Source organism: Trachinotus anak, unplaced genomic scaffold, assembly GCF_046630095.1.
Source record: "Trachinotus anak isolate AG129_WGS33_773 ecotype Australia unplaced genomic scaffold, CSIRO_AGI_Tana_v1 ptg000013l, whole genome shotgun sequence".
Classification (NCBI taxonomy): Eukaryota; Metazoa; Chordata; class Actinopteri; order Carangiformes; family Carangidae; genus Trachinotus; species Trachinotus anak.
Window position 1 is genome coordinate 16,176,696 of NW_027273864.1, and position 21,965 is coordinate 16,198,660.

General features: G+C 44.8%; 1 protein-coding gene across 2 annotated transcripts; it reads right to left on the reverse strand.

Moving 5' to 3' along the window:
- Window positions 1-81: 81 nt before the first annotated feature.
- LOC139631195 (rootletin) lies at window positions 82-21,692 on the reverse strand. 2 transcript variants are annotated; one of them, XM_071495209.1, is made up of 37 exons: window positions 21,457-21,692; window positions 17,914-18,040; window positions 17,673-17,818; window positions 16,072-16,263; window positions 15,905-15,988; window positions 15,721-15,812; window positions 15,425-15,590; window positions 15,233-15,339; window positions 14,911-15,138; window positions 14,385-14,475; window positions 14,193-14,279; window positions 13,903-14,115; window positions 13,229-13,428; window positions 12,933-13,115; window positions 12,332-12,476; window positions 12,074-12,220; window positions 11,081-11,311; window positions 10,495-10,688; window positions 10,275-10,402; window positions 9,884-10,053; window positions 9,590-9,769; window positions 9,208-9,342; window positions 8,961-9,104; window positions 8,330-8,568; window positions 8,082-8,241; window positions 7,780-7,947; window positions 7,266-7,689; window positions 6,484-6,647; window positions 6,245-6,365; window positions 5,938-6,101; window positions 5,210-5,425; window positions 4,736-4,960; window positions 4,499-4,648; window positions 4,150-4,350; window positions 3,301-3,432; window positions 1,964-2,137; window positions 82-1,026 (listed from the first exon to the last, which is right to left on the reverse strand). In XM_071495209.1, exons 3-37 carry the CDS (start codon window positions 17,805-17,807, stop codon window positions 940-942), a joined length of 5,877 nt encoding a protein of 1,958 aa, XP_071351310.1. In that variant the 5' UTR covers window positions 17,808-17,818; window positions 17,914-18,040; window positions 21,457-21,692; the 3' UTR covers window positions 82-939. The 2 variants fall into 2 exon arrangements, with proteins under 2 accessions (XP_071351310.1, XP_071351309.1); XM_071495208.1 differs by lacking the exon at window positions 21,457-21,692 and adding an exon at window positions 18,381-18,655.
- Between the last annotated feature and the right edge of the window lie 273 nt (window positions 21,693-21,965).

Genomic DNA, 21,965 nt, shown 5'->3' on the forward strand with positions numbered 1-21,965 from the left:
TTTTTACTACAGCTGCTCGGTGTGTGATTGAGTCAAACATGATTCATTGCCGTAACATAATCAGAGGCTGCAGCTCAGTGCTGAAAGGTATTTATGGTGCACGCAGTCAGTTTATTCTCCCGCAAACATGTGGCTTCCATGTGTAGTGTCCACACAAGTCATATTGCTGTTATTAATCATCAGTCTGTCGCCTTCATACAGTATGTAAAAAGTATATACACCAAATAAAACTAGTAATAACTAATAAAAAAAAACATCCTGTAAGTGTACTGACACACTGCAGCGCTCGACTGCTTCTGGTCCCTTTTTCAGTTATAAAATAGAGTCTGTGCACATAATCAGTAAAATCTGTGTCTGTTTCTAAGAAAAAAATACAGTGCGGTCGCCTTATTATGCTCAATTCGTTTGTTTCCTGGCACCCGCACTCAGCGAGGACCTTCCTCCTTTCTTTTTCTGTCCTCGACTGTTAATATGAATGTGGAGGGATCGAGGCCAAACTGCAAAACTGGCAGCGTTTCCTTCCTGCGCTACATCCAGATTCTGTGTGGAGGAGAATCCTGCGGTGATTTGGGTTTCTTCTTGAGTAAGAGCAGGAAGTTTGCGAAGATGTTGAGCAAGGATCAAGTACAGATGGTTGCCAGTAATCAGCAGGCTGCTGGCGTTTTCAGCACAGCTGTGGAATCACATCACTGCGTTCCCTCGAGTTAAGTGTTTCGTTACTGTACAAAATATTTCTTTTAAAAAATGCCATCAGATGACACTAGTGTTCATTTCAGAGTCACAAAATTAAACACACATTTCTTTAAACAGCAGAGTTAGAGTATAAACACTTTTAGGACCTTTTGTGTGGGTAAATATTGCTTTTCAGACATTCATGATGAGTGGGTTTTCCCTGGATTAGAAGGTGGTGTGCTGGTGATTCTGGGTTTGAGCTGCGTCTCACTTTCCTGCCAACAGTAAGGATGATGGAAGAGGAGGCTGCCGCCGTTTCATCTCCTGCTGCAGCTGCTCCTTCAGGGTGGATACCTGTAGGAAAGAAAAAACAGTGAGTGACAAAACTATATTTCACATTTCTTATCCGTAATTTAGATTACATGGTTACAAACTGATGCCATACGGCTGCGTACAAGGTTCTCCCTCAGGTGGCTGCAGATAACAGAGGGATGAGGATCTAGCTGTGTCTCGTGTTTCCATGTCGAGCTGTGTATAAGAAGTGGGAATGACACAACTGTGTGGCTATTTTTATGTCTTTTCTTTCCTCCTGATCAGTGCACAGGGTTAGTGGTTTGACTCAGTAATAACTTAATAGAGGCCTGTCTCAAACTAAAGATAATATCTCACCAACAATTGAACACGCAACAACACTGCAGGTAGAGAGAGAGTGTTTTCTATCAATACACATTTTTCAGTACGGCACAGATACAGTTACATAATAATCAAAACTCTTAACCAGTGCATTGCTGAATCAGCGTCCTGTACATGTTCTAATGTTCAGAGGTAAGTGATGCAAACAGTAGAGCTAATCGCCTCAGGCTGAGTGAGGCTATAAATTCAGATTGTTGTTACCTCCATGATTAGAAGCCACCTAACTCTGTGCTGTGTGCGAGAACCAACCATCTTTATATGCAGGCTAGTTCATACAGTGGTCCATCAGCCTCCTACTGTGATCTACTGCTTCATAAAGTTTGTTTTAAAAAAGAAAAAGTAAGTGAAATTAGCTGTGATTCATTCTTGAAGCATTCACCTCAAAGTGTTACTCAACAAAAGCAGCTTTATTCTTAAAATTGTTGTTTTAAAACCCTCACTACAACCAAACACAGATGCTCATGTTTTCTTGTTTACTTACTTATCCTGAATATTTCACCTCAACTTTGACCACGCAAATCTGATCATTCATTGTAGCAGGGAATGAAAAGCGACAAAGGTTGAACCCGAGTGACCTCAGCCAGCACAGGGTGTGTACCTGCTCCTCCAGGCCTTTGACTCGGTGTCGGTGAGCTCGCTCTCTGGTGCCCAGAGTTCGCTCTATGTCCCTGAAGCTGGTCCTCAGTCTCTCCGCCTCCCGCTGAGCCTCGTCACGCTGCCTCGCCAAGCTCTCGCACTGACTGTGTGACTGCTCCATCTCAGTGAGCTGGGTCTATTCATCACACACACACACACACACACACACACACACACGTACAAATACAAGTGGAAGAGTACATAGTGTGAACACAGAGGGAAAAGGCAGAAAGACAGACATGACACCAAAGATTAGGACAGTTCAATATAGAAGAACTTGGGAGTTTGGCTGGAAGAGTCTAACGCAGTTTTCAGAGCTCCCCTGATTAAAAGCAGACAGCGAACCACCCAGTGACCATGTTGGGAGGCTCTGTGGTGACCGAGAGGAAAACCATACTCATGTTTTCTGGAGTTGCACTAAACTAAAGCCTTTCTGGAACAATATAAACGTGACCACAAAAGACACGATGGGATTCGCCTTTTCCTTTCCTTTGTGTTGTGATGCACTTACAGGGAACATTGAGGAGACTGTATTTTGCTTGTTAACACTGGCATTTCTTTTTCTTTTTCTGTTATTTGTTCTGCTGTATTTATTGTACCGTCTCATGTTGTTGCTCACTGATCTGAAGTCCCTCCCCCAGAAACTTATGTATAAAAAAATGAACATAAAAATAATACATCCACACAAGCATTTAATAATTAAGTATTTAGTCACAGAACTTAGCAAGTAAATGTCATAACTACATTTTTCCTGGTGAAGCTAACAGCTGGGATCTTTGCCGGTGCAGAGGAGGTCCAGAAGGTGGTATGGTATGATATGGTTAAACATGTTGTTGATTTGTTTCCAGGTTGAACTACACAAAAGGTACATTCCCCACCTCCTTCTACTTACTTTCAATTCAAATTCAGCAGCTCAGATTTTTTTTTTTGTATGTTAACTGGCAGCTGTGTGATTTAATGATATGTGAAAAGGAAAGAGCTAAAATACCACAAAAACATTTAGTCCAAAAAAGTCCCACAAGTTAAGACTAGAGAATTCATTTGTCGTGTTGGAGAACAGTGCTTCTCACTGTGAAGTGTGTTTGGCTTCGTCCTTCAGTGAAAGGTGATGGACTCCAGGCTGCGCACAACCTCTCACCTCCACTGGAGGTGTGAAGCAGCAGCTAAGAAAACAACTTAGTGACACGACTGGCAAGTCGTGTCACTAGGACTCGCTTTGAGATAACTTTCTGCCTTTATTACGCACAGTATGTCACAATGAGGACCACTCTGTAAGCGTCATGTGGATCACCTCCCCACCTGCAGCATCAGTATCTGTTGCTGTGCTTCCTGCAGCTCCTGCTCGATGGTGTTCAGGGAGCGATCCAGACGGCTTTTCTCCGCAGACAGTCGCATGCTGCCCTCTTCAGTCTTCAGCTTCTGACGTTCAACCTAACAACAGGTGTGTTTATAGAAATAGAACCAATAGAAAGGGCGAGAAAAAAAGGGTGAAATGTGAAAACCCGAAGCATGTACTTTCTGCCCAGTGTTTTTCACATGATGCATGTTAGAGCTGCAGCTACTTCTCATTTTGTTGTGGATTGATCTGACAGTTTTCTCAAGAAATTATTTGTGTTGTCAGTCAAATGACAGAAAATAGATAAAAATGCCCATTGTAAATACTTAAAGCATACGTTAATGTCATCACAATGTCGGTTTTGCACAAACAACAGTTCAACCTGAAGAGCTTCAGTTTGCTGTGTTAGAAGAAGAGCAGAAAATCCTCACTATTGAGAGGCTGACACTGGCAAATGTTTTGGAATTCTTAATTGAAAATGCTTGAAATTTGTGTATCAGATGTTTTTATACAAAATAAAAACATGAAATGTCAGGTTCAGATGAGGACAAAGAAAGACAACAATCCTTTTTTTCTCACGTACAAAAAATGTCTGTTTGAAACCACACAACAAAATATTTACTGCATCCATCTGACCCGAGAGGGTGTGTCTTTAGCAACACAATTTGAGAAAAACACATAAGAGACTTTCGGACCGTCCATGACTCCAGTGCTGACTGTGAACCTGTCAGATTGGAAACATGTTTCCTCATGGCTCATGGACCTGTGACTTTTTAAAATCACAAAAGGCTCTTTGTAAAGACAGTGCTGACCTTATCCAGTGTATTCCTCAGTGCATTCTTGTCTTTCTCCAGCCTCACAGCCTGTCTCTCAGCATCTTTTTTCTCCGTCTCAAGCATGGCGACCGCTCGCTGCAGCCCACGCAGTCGCTCCTCGACAGCGGCCCGCTCTGCCTGAGCTGACTGGGCGTTGCGCTGCGCCTCCACCAGGGCAGTCGAGCGGTGACGAAGGGCCTGGCAGAGGGAACACACGGACCGCACACAGTGACATCGGGTTAGAGGGACAGTTGAGGTAGTGGTGCAGGAGTTACACTCAGAAACTTGAGTTAGGTCCTTTGCTGAGGACTTAAATTGGGCGGATTTAGGTTGAGATTATCCACACCTCTTGAGTGTTACTGAGCTCGGCCTCCAGCTCCTCTCGTCTCAGCTCACTCTGGCTCAGCTCGCTCTGCAGGCTCTGCAGGCGCTCAGTGAGGGCGGCCATGCTCCTCCTCGCTTCAGCAGACGACACCCGGACTTCATCCATTCGTTCCTTAGCGGCAAAGAGTAGCCACCGCATAAACACTCACTTCTTCATCCACATTGTTTCATTGCCCTTTTCTCCTTCTGTTTCACTCACCTGTAGAAGTCGTTTGTCCTGTTCAGCCGCGCTCAGTGTCTTCTGCAGAGCAGCCAGGCGACTCTGTGTGCTGCTGTGAGCAGCCGCCGCCTCCTGAAGGCTCTGGTTTAGAGAGGCGGTTTTCTCTTTAAGGAAAGTTTCACCTTCCTGAGCTTTGAGCAGCGCTTGGCTCAGCCTCTCCACCTCTCTCTGCAGCAGAGACACACGGGCTTCTCCTTCTGCCACCTGCAGTTTGCAGAAATCACTTCAGTCAGCAAACAAATAGTAAGAAAACAATACACTATACATACTTCCTCAAAAAGTAGTACAAACTTACAGACCGGTTGAATAAAGTTTTTACCAAACTCAGAAAAACTTTTACCTCACCACTTCTAAAGCACAGATTTAATAAGACAAACTGTGTATTTCAGGCCAAAATAAACAGATTAAGCACTCAGACATGAAAATGAAATGGACTCTGTATCTGTGCTGCACCTGTTTGAGGAGAGAGTCATGGCGGTCCTGAGAGGCCTGGCTCTCAGCTTCCCGGTCTCCCAGGCTCAGTTTGAGTCTCTGCAGCTCCCCCTCCAGACTGCGCCTCCCCAGCTCCACCCTGGTGGCCCGGGCTTCAGCTGCCTCCAGCGCTTCCCGCAGGCGCTTCCTCTCTGCCTCCAGACGCATCTCAGCAGCGCGCTGCTTATTTAACTGATCCTGCGGAGACGGAGATGATTTTAAAAACCAGTAGGTCTTTATTAGAGAACAGATTCCTTTGTTTGTATAATGGAGACCTGAGATTAAAGACAGAATATGTCTTGTTCTAAAAATGTCTTCATGTAACAAATATAATTTTCTCTCTTGCGCGCGCGCACACACACACACACACACACACACAAGGTTTTGTCTGTCTGTGCTGTAAGCGCCTCACTTTCACCCTGTGTCCCTGCTCCTCCTAAAGCCCACAGGGTGAATTATTATGAAAGGCGCTGGCATTAAAAACAGACATATGGAGCGCTGGCATGGGACAACACAAAAGGTGTGACCCTGTGTGTGTGTGGCATCTGTTGTTATTACATTCCCTGACAGTTTGTGCTTCTAGATATTGCTCCACTGTTGAGAGCTGCCATATGGTGACCATGACAGATCACCAGGCACTGCTGAGCGAGTCACAATACAAATACATGGTGTTTACGCAGATGCACGCAAGAGCACCAACGTGCGTGTACCTGGGTGTGTTTCTTATCCGTCTCAGAGGCCTGCAGCACTCGCTCTAAATCCTTCACCCTGTCGCTGAGAGCTCTCCTCTCCCTGTCTCCTCTCCTCACCGTCTCCTCCTGCTGCTGGAGCAAAATCTGGGTGGTGGTCAGACGCTCGTCCAGACCGCGCCTCCCTACAATCACACACGTCAACACACATCAATACAAGACAATGTACTGTAACTATAGTAGCTTTTAGTTGTAGTTCATTTTCAAGTAAAGATGTTTTTGTTTGTTTCTTTTCAGACTACATGGACAAATAAGAAACATGTTTAACCTTCTTGGTATTCCTGTAATGTGTTTTGTAGCTGAGTGAGACGACTCTGAGCAGAGTCTCTTTCCTGCCTCAGCTCCTCCACCTCCCGCTGCAGGGCCCCCAGCTGGCATCGAGTGTCATCCTTCACAAAATCAACAATAAACAAAGACTTCAACCATACAAACAAAAAATTATCCTTGAATTATCATTTGGTGTGTGTGTGTCTGTGTGTGTGTGTTTGTGTTGTGCAGCCCTTTTACCCGCTCCCTGTGTGCGTCACGCAGCTCCTGGAGGAAGTCTCTCAGACCACTTCGCAGGGTCTCGGGGTCCAGCTCTGGCTGAGGGAGGGGCAGCGGTGTATCCCCTCTCTCAGGAGACATCACCCCTGAGCCTAAAGTATTGTCAGGGGTGCTCACTCGAAATTCTGTAAAAAAGAAAGAGTTTCATTCACCTGCTGATTATAGTCAACAATCTCGTACATAAGGTTTTATGAAGGAACTCAAGAACTTATTCTTCAAGACGGGCCTGCAAAAGTTCAATTTAATGTTTTGTATGTCATATATTCTGTGTGTAATTTTATTGTGTTGGGTGGAATGGTGATATCGTAACTGTATATTGATTGTATATGTATCTTTATTTTTTTACTGCTTGTTTTGTGTAAAGCACTTTGAATATATACAGTATGTCTACTTGATTATTGTAGATACAGTAGATGCTAATAACATATATGTTATTCTAGTCTTTTAAGGTTACTTATCTATAATATGCATGTTTCTCCTCTGTTGGATGCATATGATCAATAAAGTTTGTTTTTCCTTATTTGTTGAATGTAGTATAAGTGTAAACATTTGCTGATTGTGCTGTATTTTCTTCATATGGACCTCAGGGGAAGAAGTTGTTGCCAAGGTAACAGTTAAATGGGATCTGAATAACATCACAACAATAAAAATCGAATCATGAAAAGTTACCATATTATATTTGATGTCAGAATAAAAGCCTGAATCCCGTGTTGCAGAGGTGAACCTGTATGTTTCATTCTCACCTTTAGGAGGCGAGAGCGAGGAGCGCAGAGGTGAGATGCTGTGGTGGCGTGACATGGTGCCAGGAGATGTCGAGCTCCCCCCCGGGCTCCTCCCCCGGCCTCCTCTGCCGCTGGCTCCAATGCCGAGCGTTCGTGTCAGTGCTGACTGGAGGCTGCTCAGACGAAACTCCAGGTCCCTCCTCCCGGCCTCGGCCCGGGACAGCTCGGCCTCCGTGGCAGCGAGGCGGCCCTGGGCCTCGCTCAGCTGCAGGCTGGAGTGGGTGGCAGAGTCCTGAGCTGCCTGAGCGCGCAGGGCTAAGTTCTTAGCTTCATCCTGGAGCTTCTTCTCACAGCCACGTGCCTCCTGCAGCTGAGCAGTCAGTTCTCTCTCGCAGCCACGCCAGCTGGACTCAGACTCCACCAGGCGCTTCTGAACCAGGGAAAGCTACAACGAAAAATAAAAAGAATAAACATCACAGTGAAGACAGTAAATATGAGAAGAGCCAGTACATCTCTTCTCCCCCTCCATCCTCACCTCTTTCTTGAACGAGTCTCTGGCTGCTTCAGCCTCAGTCAACTTCTGTTTGACGGTAAAAACATCCTTCCCTCTCTCCTCCTCTCTTTGCTCCTCCAGTGACAGGCGAGTCTGCAGCTCTGCAACCTCCCTCCCTTTCTGCTCCTTCTCTCCATCCAGAACCTTCAGCTGCAGCCAAGAAAAGCAAAAATCACAGCGCGGTCATTCTACCATGAAAACCCTGTGGTTTATTTCGTCCTGACTAAACGTGACAAGTTGTGACTCATACGATTCCATGCACGTTATGCGACGGCTTGTCTGACCTGTCTGCGGAGCTCCTGCAGTTCTCTCCGAGCTTCGAGTCGTGACCTTTCAACTTCTCGCAGGCAGCTACGCAGCTCCGTCACCTCCTTCTGGGCGGACGAGAAATTCTCCTCCAGCACAGCCAACTTCTGCTCCTTCTCCTCACACTGTCGTTTCACACTGACAAACCCAACACACACACCTTCTCTTACACACTACTCTCAACGGACACGTATTTATCTTTATTTGTCTCTATACAAGTGTTTACCTGATTCTCTCCGTTTCTGCACTTCGTAGAGTTTCTCTCAGCTGCGTGTTCGATTGGCTGAGAGTGTCTCTCTCCTTGCTGACATCACTGAGGTTGCGTCGCAGCTCTGTGCTTTCTCGTCTGTAGTTTTCTGCTGCGTCCTGAGTTTGGTTGAGACGGCACTCAGTGTCCAGCATGTCCCGTCTCAGCTGGTCTCTGCTCTCCTCGCTCGCTGAGAGAGAAGCTCTGCACTGGTCCAACTGCAGGATGAAACTCGTGTGTGTTACTACAACATGATTTAATTGTACAGAAACCAAAAATATGGCAAATACAGTCATTACATCCACCAGGGAGGTTTGACAGTTCATTTTTTGAGTAAAGGGAAAAGTTAGGGCACATGCTAAGGAACAAGTGATCATGATTTTTTTTTAGATGATTCACTAATCGTGCAAGATAAGGCATTTTTTAAAAACATTTTAATTATTAAATCAATTTTTAACATTTTTGTCCCATGATGCATGTCTCATATTATATACAGAGACCAAAAACTCTTTTCCATTTTCAAAATAGCAAATTGTGCAGCCTTGATGGAAGTAGGATTTCTCTTTTCTCATGCATCACTTTTATTTCTATCTGGTACAGGATCATCTACCTCTTTGAGAGCAACATCAGCACGTAATTGAAGGTCATTGCAAGTCTCTCGCAGACTGTGGAGTTCACGTTCATGAACTGAGGCTGAATCCTCCAACTGAGAGCGAAGCTCGAGCAGCTCAGCAGTCAGAGCCTCCACTCTGATCTGTAGGGGAAAAAAAAAAAGATGCAGAGAGTTAATTTATCTGATCTTTCAGATGGTTTTGTGTTAGATAACCGATGATAATTCAACAGGAATGTCACATCACCTGCTCCTGCTCTTTGTAATGAGCTGCTTCTCTGGACATCTTCTCGGCCTCCAGGACTGCAGCTGTCAGCTCGGCCTGCAGACTCGACAGCCTGTCAGACAATATTGTTTTCTCTGCCTCCTTCAGAGAAAGGGCCTGGGAAAAAAGAGAGTCTGGTTAACATGGAGATGGAGCTTATAGCAGATGTGTCATCTGCTGAACACATTGTTTCTATACTGTATCTAATACCAGAATGTGGTTAAAGGCATTATAATTTAAATGACAATGCCTTGTTTTCATCATTTTATCATGATATTAGGATTCAACTTTATGAGTTTATATTATTATTATTATACAGCCTGTCTCTACACCACAGTTCCTCAGGCTTGGACCCAGATCAGACCTGTTGTTTCTCAGTCTCAGCCTGCAGAAGACTCTGGTCTCTGTCGTGCTGGAGACTCCTCAGTTCATCCTGCAGCTCCTCACTTTCTCTCTGCGCTCTCTGGAGCCCATCCTCCATCTCCTGTCTGAGCTTCCTCTGGGCGACCTCGTGCTCCATCAGCAGGCCATGTCGCACCACCTCCTGAGAAACAGAGCAGCCAGGAGTGCAAACACAGATTAAAGAGTCAATTCCAGAAGTAAAACAGGTCCACAAATAGCTCTTTAAGTAACACATTGAACCACTGAACCTTCTGACCTTTTCTGAGATCAGTCTCTCCACCTCCTCCTGATGTTCGGAGATGGCCTTGCGTAAAGCCTGCTGGGCCTCCAGCTGTGCTGCATTTAGAGTCTGAGTCAGAGCCTGTTTCTCCCTCTCAGCCTGGGCCAACGCGTTCTCCCCATCTGAGCGAACACGCCTGAGTTCAGCTAAAAGTCCAATCCAGGAAAACAAAACAGAGGGAAACACACAAAATTCAACCACCAGGTTCTTATTCTGTCATGTCACTGACCAACTGGATTTCTCATTATTATCTTCAGTTTATCATATTTGTGTCATTGTTTCCTCCCTTTTGCTGTATTCTTCCAGTCCTCTTCTGTATTTGCTTTTTACATGTTTTTCTTGTACATCCTGTCTCCTTGTCACTCACCAGCAGCAGTTTCGGAGCGGACTCGAAGGTTCTGGTTCTCTGTCTCCAGCTGCTCTCTGCGAGACTCCACCTGAACAAGCTGCTGCTGCACCTCAAACAGACTGGTCTCCAGGGACTCCCGCTCCGACCTGTGGGGTTAAACAAACACAAGCTACACACACATGCACACAGACCCGTGTGGAAAACTTATGTGACAAGGACAAACAGCAACAACACACACCTGAAAGCAGCCAGTTCCTCTGACAGCATGGTGTTTTCTCTCTCAGATGCCGTCAGCTGGACCACCAGAGCTGCTTTGTCCCGGGCCAGTTCTGCCCGACCGCGGCCGACCTCCTCTAAGGCCACCTCGTTCCTCTGGCCCTCTCCTCTGGCAAGACTTAACTCTGATCCCAGAGAGGTCACCTCCCCACAAAGCTGTCAACAAAGGCCAAGCAGAAAACACTGTGAGTGAAAGAATTACTGAAATGAAAAGGCATGTGTAAAATGGAAAACTCCTTCCCATGCGATGCTTCTAGGAAATGTGCTGTGGTTGTGTCATTCACTTGTTTTGGCAGTTCATGGTGAGAGGGATGACTCCCTTTAACCTGGACAGCTTCCATTGCTGTTTCAGACAAATAAACATCTTTGAAACAGCACTGTAGCTGCATGAAAGTACTTCTGAATGAGGTCATATCCCCTACGTGGAGGTATGTGACCTAATTAACAATTAAATAAGCTCATAAATGGCAGATGCTTTGCTTTTGCTTAAGTGTTTTTAGGCTGGACTTAAACCTTTAAATGATGATGTAATATAATCTTTTATGTACCTGGGTAACTTTCTCCTGCAGCTTAAATCTCTCAGCCCTGAGACTCTGGAGCTCTGCCTCCATCCCGGCGCGGCTTAGCTCAGTGTCCTGCAGCGACTGGTGCAGAGTGATGCGGGTAGAGTCCAGCTCCAGCCGGTCCTGCTCCAACCGGACCAGCTCATCTCTGATGGTCAGCTTCTCCTGCTCCGCCTCCCGCTTCTGAGCCTGCAGGGCGGTCTTCTCTTCCTCCAGCTTAGAGACGGAGGTAAGGGTGAGACTGGGTGAGGAAGCTGAGACGTTCACATTAAAGGCCCTGAAATCTTGTTTTGTCAATTGGCTTTTTACCACGAGCGATTAAAAGAGTTTTCTTCCAACATCAGAACAGTTTCGGTTATTTCACATGAGATATTTCTGTTTGTGTTTGTTCCCTTTTCAGTGGTTTGAAGTGGGCTGGACTGTTCAACAACATTGGATCTGAATCTAATGACAGTCGTGTGGATGGTTGCTTATGTTGCCAGATCATAATCAAATCTCTTTAAACTACACCCACACAGTCCTGATGAAGCAGGTTAGCTGAGTTTTGAGTGTTAAACCCTTAATAAAAAATAATAAGGCTGCTGCTTATTCAGTCATGAATATTTAATGTCACAGAGAAACTGGAAGCTTTAATTAGGGCTCCTGACAATTTTTATTACTTTTTGGCAATCATACCCCCTTTACAAAGGCGAAGGGAGAGTTTGAAACTTCTCTCTAGCGCTTTTTTTCCCCTTTCTTCTGTTCTTCTATTTTAACAAGTTATTTAAACATGAATGCCTTTAAGGACCGATGATCTAAAAGTGTGCACCTTCATCCCTATTTGTACAACTACAAAGATGTGCAAAAGATACAGAATACTTCAAAGGAGGCTATGATGACAAGCTTTTGCCTCACCTTTGAATGTGTCGGTCTGGAAAGGGGAAAAAAAACTAAAGATATAAATTTATGAGGTCAAATACATCCCTGAAATCCCCTTACCTGGAGGATGTATGCATTTAGGTCGGCTTTATCCTGGGCCAGGCCCTCATTCATGCTGCCCATTTTGGCCAGAGAGTCTCTGAGAGCAGCCTCCTCAGACTGCAGCTTGTTGAGCAGCAGAGAGAGCTCTGCATTGTTGCTCTCAGCCTGGAGGGGGGGCAACAAGGGTCATAACAGAGCAAAGGTCACACACGGCAAGAGAACACAAAATACAGACAACTAAATAAGTAAAAACAAAATGAGCTGACTTTTTCTTACCCGAGCAAGTGCTTCAGACAGTTGGGTTTTCTCTCTCTCCAGCAGCTGCCTCTCAACCTCCCCCTGCTGGTGAGTTTCCTTCACTGCAGACAGCTCTCCACGCTGAGCAGAGGCTCGACTCTCACTCTGATCCCACTGCTTCTGTCTGTACCAAGGAAACACATATGTAGTGCTGTATGAATACATGTTAAGGCTACTAATGAGAGAGTTCGGCTCTCTATGTGTGTGTGCTTGTTAAAGTGTTAACATTGTAGATTATGGCAAGCATTATTTGAACCCACAGGCCCAGTACAGTGTTCACACATTAGAGATAATCATTGTTTTACAGTATTTTATTCAGATTTTCTCTTATGAAACAAATGTGTCCAAAAAGGCAAGTACTGCTCTGTTCAACAATGTTTGTTGGTCAAGGAGGTTCGAGTATTGACAGAGGCAGGAGGGTTTTGTTAAATGATAGGGGAGAGTTTTCTGTTTTACAAGCTCTGACAGATCTTTTGAATGACCCCCCTGTGAGCATATGCACTATGTGCTGGGTGCTCTAGACCTTGTGGATTAGTGCCCTCATCACATTCACTTAATCACTATGAATTAGCCGACTTACATCCTCTGAGTCTCTGCCTTGGCCCGGTCTCTCTCCTGAATGGCGGCCTCCCTCTCCTCCCTCTCGTGATCTCGCTCTCGCTGCGTGGACGCCACGGTCAGCTGCAGCTTCTCACAGTCCATCTGCAGGATCTGGTTGCTGCTCTGTGCTGCCTGTACGGTCTTCTCCAAGTTCAGTTTCTCACTGCAATGTTCATGATGCATGTAAGAAAGCACATTGTAGACTTGTGGTTACATTACTGACAGGATTCAAGGATTAGGAGCAGATTGTTAAAGGTGATGTAACTGTCTGTAAACCTGGCCAGCGTGTCTCTCTCCTGCTTCAGACGGTCCTTTTCTCTCTGTGCGGTCTCCCTCTCTCTCTGAGCAGCGTCCCTCTCCCTCTGCAGAGATTGGTTTCGCTGCTCTGCATCCCTTTTAGCCGAATCTGCTTCTGAAAGCTGCTTTCGTAACTGGTGTGATGAGGACTGGGCAGAGAGCAGACGCCCACGAACATCCTGCAGACACACAGTGGAGTAAATGACATGTTACGTGCATATAATAATTATTACTAAGACAACAGCAATAACATGTGGTGTGCCCCCTTAGCTTAGGGGTTAAGATGAAGAACATGAATCTTATTGCAAATGTCACTGGTTTCAATGGGGATCTCAGTTGCATCTCTCTCTCTATTATGTCCTGTCATGTCTCTACTGTCTGTAATAAAGGCTTAAAATGCCCAAAAATACTTGTGTAACATGTGCAGATCTCACGTCTACATCTCTGTCCCAAGACCCCTGGACTTATGACAATAACATCGACCATCTCCTACATTTACATCTGTGTGGTCTTTTTAATATTGTACTCTGCTCCTTCCAGTTGAAATCCTGGCTGGAGATAAATAAAGCAAAGTTCTCTGAGTAATTATTGTACACATGAAGCTGAAGCACCACATCATTTATCACAGAGTGGTTTAAAAGTCGACATGTCACCTGCAGCTGGAGCATCTTGTTTGTGACTGCAGAGTGGAGAGCAGACAGCGCTGCCTCCGGAAGAGCAGCCAGTGAGGAGGGACGAGAGGGGGAGGAGGACCTGCGAGGAGAGGAGGAGCGGTGAGGGGAGGAGCCACGCATCAAGGCCAGCAGCGGAGCCCCAGAGTTGCCCTGGTCCGCTTCTGATGACGACTCTCCATCTGACAAAACCGTCTATAAAAGAAAATTCAAATGAGGCTCTGGTATGTTATGTTAAGAGAGTGTGTGCAGATTTTTTTTTTTTTTTTAACCTGAGCAATGTCCCGCAGGGTGCCTAACAGTGTTTCAGTGTGAGCTCTCATCATCTGCATGTCAGTCTCATCATTACCACTCTGCTCCTGCAGGAAAACCGGGGAAATGAAGCACAGACACCTCAGTCACCTGAAGGAGAGGAGGGTTAATGTATCAGAAGAGTTTCACAGCCTTTATGACCATCCACTCACCTCGAGTCTCCTCGTCAGGACGGTAATTTCTCTTTCTCGCTCTTCCATTTGGCCCTTCAGTCTCTCCGCCTCTCGCACTGAATCTGACAACCTGATAGTTGACACAATAACAAGCATTAAACAAAACATTTGAAAAAATTTTTGGTCAATAAAGTGAGAGGACCTGCAGGTTCTGGAAGTATTATTTCCCACTCAGAGTTTCCATTTTAAAATTGACTTTTAATGATAGAACACAGAAAAACAGGACTCTGAAGTATAATGTGATTATCCTACAGGTTTATGTTGTGGCTGCCAGTTGTCACCAGAAATCATGTTTTATCTATAGCACTAAATACTACAATACCCATAGGCCTTGGTGACCATCGCTATGGAGAAAGATCTAGTCCATGTGAATCATACCCGCAGGGACGTTAAAATGCTTCATCGTTGTAGTTGCGATCGATACACAGCACCATAGTTACTAAATTCTAAAATGCACCTTGGGAGCCATATCAAACCTGTCAGAGACGTCCACACTGTCACTGACCTGACGTTGAGCTCAGTTCTCTCTGCGTCCGTTCTGGTCTGAATATTCATCATCTCTGCCACTCGCTCTCTCAGCTGCTGCTCCAACTGAACCCTCAGAGCTTTCTCCCGCTCCAGAGCCAGAGCTGCTCCTCCCTCGCGGCTCTGCAGCGCAGCAGACAGACCTGCACAGGACACCTGAGAGGAGTGGGACACCCGAGCCAGCTCGTTACGCATGTCCGACAAGTCCCTGAGATTGGAGCGAGGGGGGGGGGCACAAAATGTGAATGTGCACACTTTCTAAAATGCAAACAACATGCAGTTTACAAATTGTTGATCTTCACCTTTCGGTGGCGCTCTTCAGTTCACAGACATGCCTCCTGAACCCGACCACTTGCCGCCACAGCATCAGCAAACGACTGTGCTCACTGCTGAAATAGCTGTGGAAAGACTGAAAGGAAGGATGGAGAGAAAGCATCAATTATCCTGATTTCACGTTTTCCTTATTTTTCATCATCACAGCATCCTTCTCCCACCTCTTCTTCTCTCCTCCAGTCAGACTCCTTTTGTTCCAGTTCCTCCCTGGCTTTCGTCCAGTCGGCAGTGAGCCTGCGGATGTCCTGGCTGAGGGCCTCATTGGCCAAACCGGCCTGTTCCAACTGCTCTCTCAGCATCGCGTTCACCGCAGACAAACTGCTGCTCCTGAAAACACACGAGGGCAAAATAAATAATGTTGACAGAGTAAGTCAGGCAAAAACAACGTGATATTTTGAGATGTCTCAGGAGACTGAAGTTTTCACTAGTATGTTACATCTCTCATGTGATCACTCACCTCTGCTGTTCTTCCTCCAGACGGATTAAAGCATCTTCCAGGTTGCTGCTTGATTCGTCTTGATGGCGACCGTTTGATGTTTCACTGTGACTCTAAATGAGAGAAAATGTCATGAAAAGTGTGGGGAGTTAATGATTGTAGGGATAAAAGGTGGCTTTGTTAATGTTAAACAAACACTACTTACACCCGGCCTGTGTTTCTCCAGCTCTGAGGACTTCTCCTGCAGCATCTGCTCTAGATCTCCACACCGCTTTTTGTACTGAAGCACCTGAAGAAGCAGCACAAATATTGCCGTCGGTCATGTCTCACTGATGACATCTCAGCAAGACACAGAATTAAATACAATCATACCTTGGCCTGCAGCTTCTGCACCAGCTGTGCCTGCCTCTGCTGACCCTCCTGGTATGCGGTGAGTTTACGCTTGTATGCCGCTTGTTCCTCATCCAGCCGCCTGCGTAAATCCACATTCTGCTGAGCCAGGCTGCGTGAGTCCGGGTGATCATGGTCCCCATCTCCCGTGTCGAAACGCAGCGCCTGTTCCAGCTGCAGGTTTAATTAAAAGTAAGAGACAGACATATTTCACACCGTGAATTTATACCTACATTTATTGCAAATCCCAGCATACTTAGTATCTTAGTTCCATCTAGTCGCCGTTCAGGATCTTCAGGTTCAAACTTTAGTTGTACTTAGTGTAGACGCTGAGGGCAATAACAGGTTGTTCTTTCAGTAAGTTATCTCTTGGGTAAATTAATGGTGTTATGCTATTCTTGACTTTATTACTAGTTCATTACTGTGACAGTGCTTTGGCTGTCAAACTACATCACTTTAATAAACAATTTGGGAACTTATTGTCAGCTCCGAATGAGGCTGTGAATGAGGTCAATGTTTTGTTTGTCTTCTCCCATCATTTCATGTCATCTCTCCGCTGTTGACAATAAAAGCACAAAATGCAGAAAAACAACACAGTCTACATATATTCAAAAATAAGCGATGATGGATGATGAGATTTAACACTACGGTGTTTTCAGGCTCATCTTTTATGCTCCGCTCATAATTGCAGAGCCAGTAGTGTGAACTTTTTTGTATTTTTATGCTGATGGAAGCTCTTTAATCAGGATCATGTCCACAGGTGTAATAACCGGCAGCTGGTGTCTCGGCACCTAAACAAAATAATTATTTCTGATTCCTACTAACATCTAATTTCATGTCTCTCACTGCAGCAGAGAGAGTTGCAGCACAAGAGTGTGGAGATCAACTATTTACTTTAATGTTATTGAATTAAATCATTGATTAGACGAAGGAAAAAAGGGCCTAAGACCACTCGGTTTCTAAGCAAAGGCAGGTTGCAGAGAACATGTACAGGTTATTTAGTGCAGTTGTCAACTCAACAGCCTACAAAGCTGGTTAATATCGTAAAGGAGCTTTCTTATCTGAAAGAGATCAGAGTTGCCTTTTGGTTTTGGATCTGCGTGTTTCCTTCAGTAATGTTCAACCCAAAATGGGATGTGGTGCCCACCCACCACCATTACACCTCCTCTTCTCTCCACTGAAGCCCCTGTTTACAGTTACCCCGGGTGACAGATGCCATGGCAACCTTCCACTTCAGCTCATTCCAACCCCCATCACCTGGGAGACCGGCAGATCCCAGACAAAGACATCCCAAGAAAACAGGCAAATGGGAAAAAGGCAAATTGCTCCTGTAGGTAGATATAACCTGGAGGATTTTTAAAGTCTTGCAATCTCACTTTTTACACAAAGAGTGCAGATGATGGTCAGTGGTCAAATCACGCATAGAAAGCAACAAGCGGGACGTCACATCTGTTATAACTCTGAGCTTTGTTTTTTTTATCTAACTCTCAGCTTTTATTTTGCGTCTTTGTGCACCTCTGCCCATCAGTGCCAGGTGTCGTTGCTATCGTTGCTGATGCTGTCACCCTGGCGTCCTGCCTTACCCTCTCACTGATTGCACCATATTTGATGGCGAGCTCATCTCTGTCCGCTCTGCTGTGAGCCAGCAGGTCCTCCAGCCTCGCCAGCTCTCCCTGCAGCACCCGGTTCTCCTCCTGGAGGGACATGACCGAGGACATGGCCCCTGCCGCTGAGAGGAAAACGAAGACAGAGGCAATGATTAGGGCAAAGAAAAGAGTCAAAGCTTTAATTTGACAGGATGGAGATCAGACCATGGCCACTCACAGTTATCGTTGAGGTTCTTTGTGACAATCTCTCGCACTCGTGCTGGTAGACATGTAGGGGGGGCATCAGGTGATGGGCCCCGCACTGTCAGCCTCTTCTCCTCAGACAAAACACTCTCCTCCAGCCTCTGACGAACAAATCACACACATTTACAATTTACATTTTTCAGTTTGTGACATTTATAGAGAAAAAAAAAATGAAGTAGGCCTACATCTCAATACGCAGGCAATGAACAACAATGAGTGCACAATAAAATGAGAGATGATGGTGATTATGTGATTAAGTTCCACAAGACTAGGTCGAGCCACAGCACAGTCACACCAGTCCAAAACTGCTGCGTAAAAAAAAACATAATACTGTCCCCCAACACACACAGAGGCCAGCAGCTGAATTTGTCACATCACAGCAGCACTTACTGTACATTTTAAAAAGCGATGGGAGATGGAGGAGGACCCGGTGACCCTCACCTGAATCACAGACTCCAGTTTGTTGGAGTCCGTGTCTGAGTTTTCCGCAGCGCTCATCCCCGCAGATATTTCAAATCCTCCGGGGAATAGGATTAAGTCCGAGCCAAACACAAGGTCTTTTGCTTCCCAACAGGTGCGAAACAGGGGGAAAGGTGCACAAGCTCAGCCTGGTTATTTGTTGCTGTAGCAGCCGACAAAAGTTTGGTCGCAGAGGAGCAGAGGAGTGTGACCGTCCCGCTGCCTCCGCCTCCTCCTCCGGTAACAGGCAGGCACAGATTGAGGACAGCAGGATTAGTAGGCTTTAAGATGCACACCCCCTCCACCTCCACCTCCACCCCCACCCCCACACTCTCACTGCTCGCTTTCATAACGACTGCTATTCAGCGGCACAACAAAGACACACCAGGGTAAAACTTCAGTGGCCCTCCCCTCTCCTTCAAGAATATAAGCAGTGCTATGACATCTGTTGGTGATTTTCAAAATAATACTCAGGGAAGGGGAGGCCAGGGTCAGGTGTGTTTTTATTTTGTCAATTATTTTTAAATAATTGATTAAATCAAAACAAAGACCTAATTTTTAAAAATAATTTATGACTGCATGTACCTTTAGTTAAGTTGCATAACCACTTAAGCTTTGCATTGGAGGAGTTATGTGAAAACAATGATTGTACTGCCAGTTCCACTGAGAATCAACAGCCTATGCACTTTGCAACCAGCCAGTAGGCCCCAGGGCAAAAAGTGACCTGCAGGCCCCACATTTTCCTCAGATTAGTTTAGATATAAGTTGATTAACTGAAAATGTATTTAAGGATATGCACTGTGACTGAAACATAAACGATATTAAAACTATGATATGGTTCTACTCTATGAGACAGGACCTCAAGATTGGGTGTACATGTAGAGGCCATCTCACTAACATCGGCTTATATGAAACTGTGGGTGGCAGCTCATAACTAACAAAACACAAGGGAGATGAAAATATTACAAATCATACCCCACACACTTCTGTCAACCAAAATGGGAAAAGTTGAAACAGCTAATCAATTAATAAATTAGCTGATGAACATAAAATTAATTGGCCACAAAAAACATTATCTGGTTCCTTCTCCTCAGATGCGACAAATTGCTGCTTTTCATTGTCTTTTGAGATAATACATTGAATTAATTTGGCTTTTACAGTGTTTTTCAGACAAAAGCAATCTGAAGATGATTTAAAAAATGTGATGGACAGATTAATTCATAATGAAAATAATTTATTGTGCTTTATTGTGCAAATACAGCTATTCAGTTGTTTCTGATTGGAGGAAAGGTGTTACAGCTGATCATGTTATTCTGATTAAAATATTTTTGCAACAATAACAATACAGCTTAAATAAAAATAATTTCACAATACTCAGATTGACTTGACTAACACCACCTTGACTAACTACCATTGGTATGCATTTAAAGAGACTTTAAATGCATACCAATACAAGAATAAACTCACAATAAAAGCTGAGTTATCCACTTATTTTAATCTTCATTCTTCTTTGGTGTTATAAAATCTTTTTGACGTGAACTGTCAGTTTTATGTTCAATGTTCACTTTAGGTCCCCCTATAGATATAAGTGATTATTAATGTGTTTGTCAACAACCATAAGTAGAGGCTGGTTCATGAACAGATAATGAATGACAATTATAGTAAAATACAGTTGTAATAATATAAAACATGTACCCATAATTGTTTTCACATATTGTATACCAATAAATACGTAAAAATGATCTTATATCTGCTTACAACTACATTATATGTGTCCTCAGACCTCACAACCTCAGAACAGTAATGTTTTAAAGGAGTCTGTAGACATGTGTTTGGATTGTCATAGTTACAGACAAGAGGATCATTGTGTCAGTACCAGACCCCCAACCCAGCCTGAACACACACACTTTATATGTCTATACTTGAGAGGACCCTCACTAACATAAGCCCTCAACCCTAACTTTAACCATTACATCTTCAGTCATACTGTGTGCCCAACCCCAACCCTTATCCTTGCCTTAACCACAAAACCACGTCTTAACCCAGACAGCCCCTTGCAGGAGTAAGAACGGGCCAAAATATTCTCAAAATATTCTTCAAGTTTAAAACTCAAACTGGTCCTCGCAAATCTGTGGTTTCAGCTTAGTTGAACATGTCAACAATAATACATTAATGTTAATGTTTATTCATACAGTGACTACGACTCACTGTTAGGTCAATGTACATCCTCATTAATCATAATGAAACAAAGGCTCACTGTCAGTGCTGGGTTTGCCTTCATGTGTTTTAGCATTAAAATTAAAATCTCCATAGAAACTCCATAACTTTCCATAAAGGTTAACAGCTACTTTAAAAGTTGTTTGTATTTGTGTGTCAAAAAAAAAATCCCCTTCACCCGCTGCACGTCTGTGGCGCCCCCAGTTGGTGTGTTAGTAGATGATTAGCACTGATTTGAATGAGGTTTGGTAACTGATGAACTAGGATACAGTTACACTTGTTGATCTCTCATTTCCTCAGTCAAACCAAACCTGCATACAGACTGCTCACTGTTCACCCCAGCTGCAATTAAACAGTTAAATCAGCCTCTGAGTAAACACCATGATCTCCATCAGAGGCCATCAGCTGCCTCCTCTCCACTTCTGGTTTGTCCCCCTCATGAAGAGGAACTGTAGGCTTCTGTGACTCATCACCAACATGCTCTTTATCTAAACACACTGGACAACACAGAAACGCATCCAGAAAGACACGCCCAAGTTTTCTAAAGTCTGGGTCAGGAGTTGGTGGGGGCAGGAGGAGGAAGAGGAGGAGGAGGAGGAAGAGGAGGAGGAGAGGGGGGCTGTACATTAAACTGTGCAACATCCAGCCTCATTTGCGTGATGGTGAATAAACACTTTGGTTTATAGTAACAGAGGCTGAGATCCCGACACAAGTGTGCCTCTGTGGAAACAACAGCCTGCACATAAAAGGCTTCCCTGACGATATCAGCACCACGTCTGGCGCGTCTGCTGCAGCTTTCGCAGTGAAAACATCCACTTCCCTGTCGGATGTCTAATCTCACCTGGACTCCTCGGTGCGATCAGCGTCGGCCTGCCGTCCCTGCATGCTCCTGAGCGGGCGGTGAGACAGCCGAGGCGGAGACGAGCCCCATCCACGGCGGCTACAGAGGCATCACCAGCGGCTTTCAGGCGGTGTCGCCCCGCTCTCCCAGCGTCTCCATGCTGTTTCCGGGGAGGGACTTCACGCCAGCCTGCAGCGTGGACCCAGCACAGCCTGTGTGCACGATGGTCAGCTGTCATCGAGTCATATGATCGTGCGCATCCCGTTTCTGACAAAACAGTTTCAATGAAATCCACCAATAAATAATGTTTTTTTTTTTTGTACAAATAACAAAAAAAATAAATAAATAAGCAAAATATCCCGATTACAAAACTTTATTCAACAAGTGTCTGTGCGGGGGAAATTCACTTGTAAATAGTAAACCTACTAAAATCAATTGGTGTGTGTGTGTGTTTTTCAAAATTTTAATCACAATGTATTTTGATGTATTTTGAATGAAGCACTTATAGG

Bases quoted from the DNA above. Each gene is read 5' to 3' on its own strand.
- LOC139631195 (XM_071495208.1), bottom strand. From the start codon at position 18,437: ATGAGCGCTGCGGAAAACTCAGACACGGACTCCAACAAACTGGAGTCT. The intron at 10,689-11,080 runs GTACATAAAAGA...CTTTGTTGACAG, and splicing joins TGCAGGAGAAAGTTACCCAG to CTTTGTGGGGAGGTGACCTC. The intron at 4,961-5,209 runs GTGCAGCACAGA...TGCAAACTGCAG, and splicing joins ATGACTCTCTCCTCAAACAG to GTGGCAGAAGGAGAAGCCCG.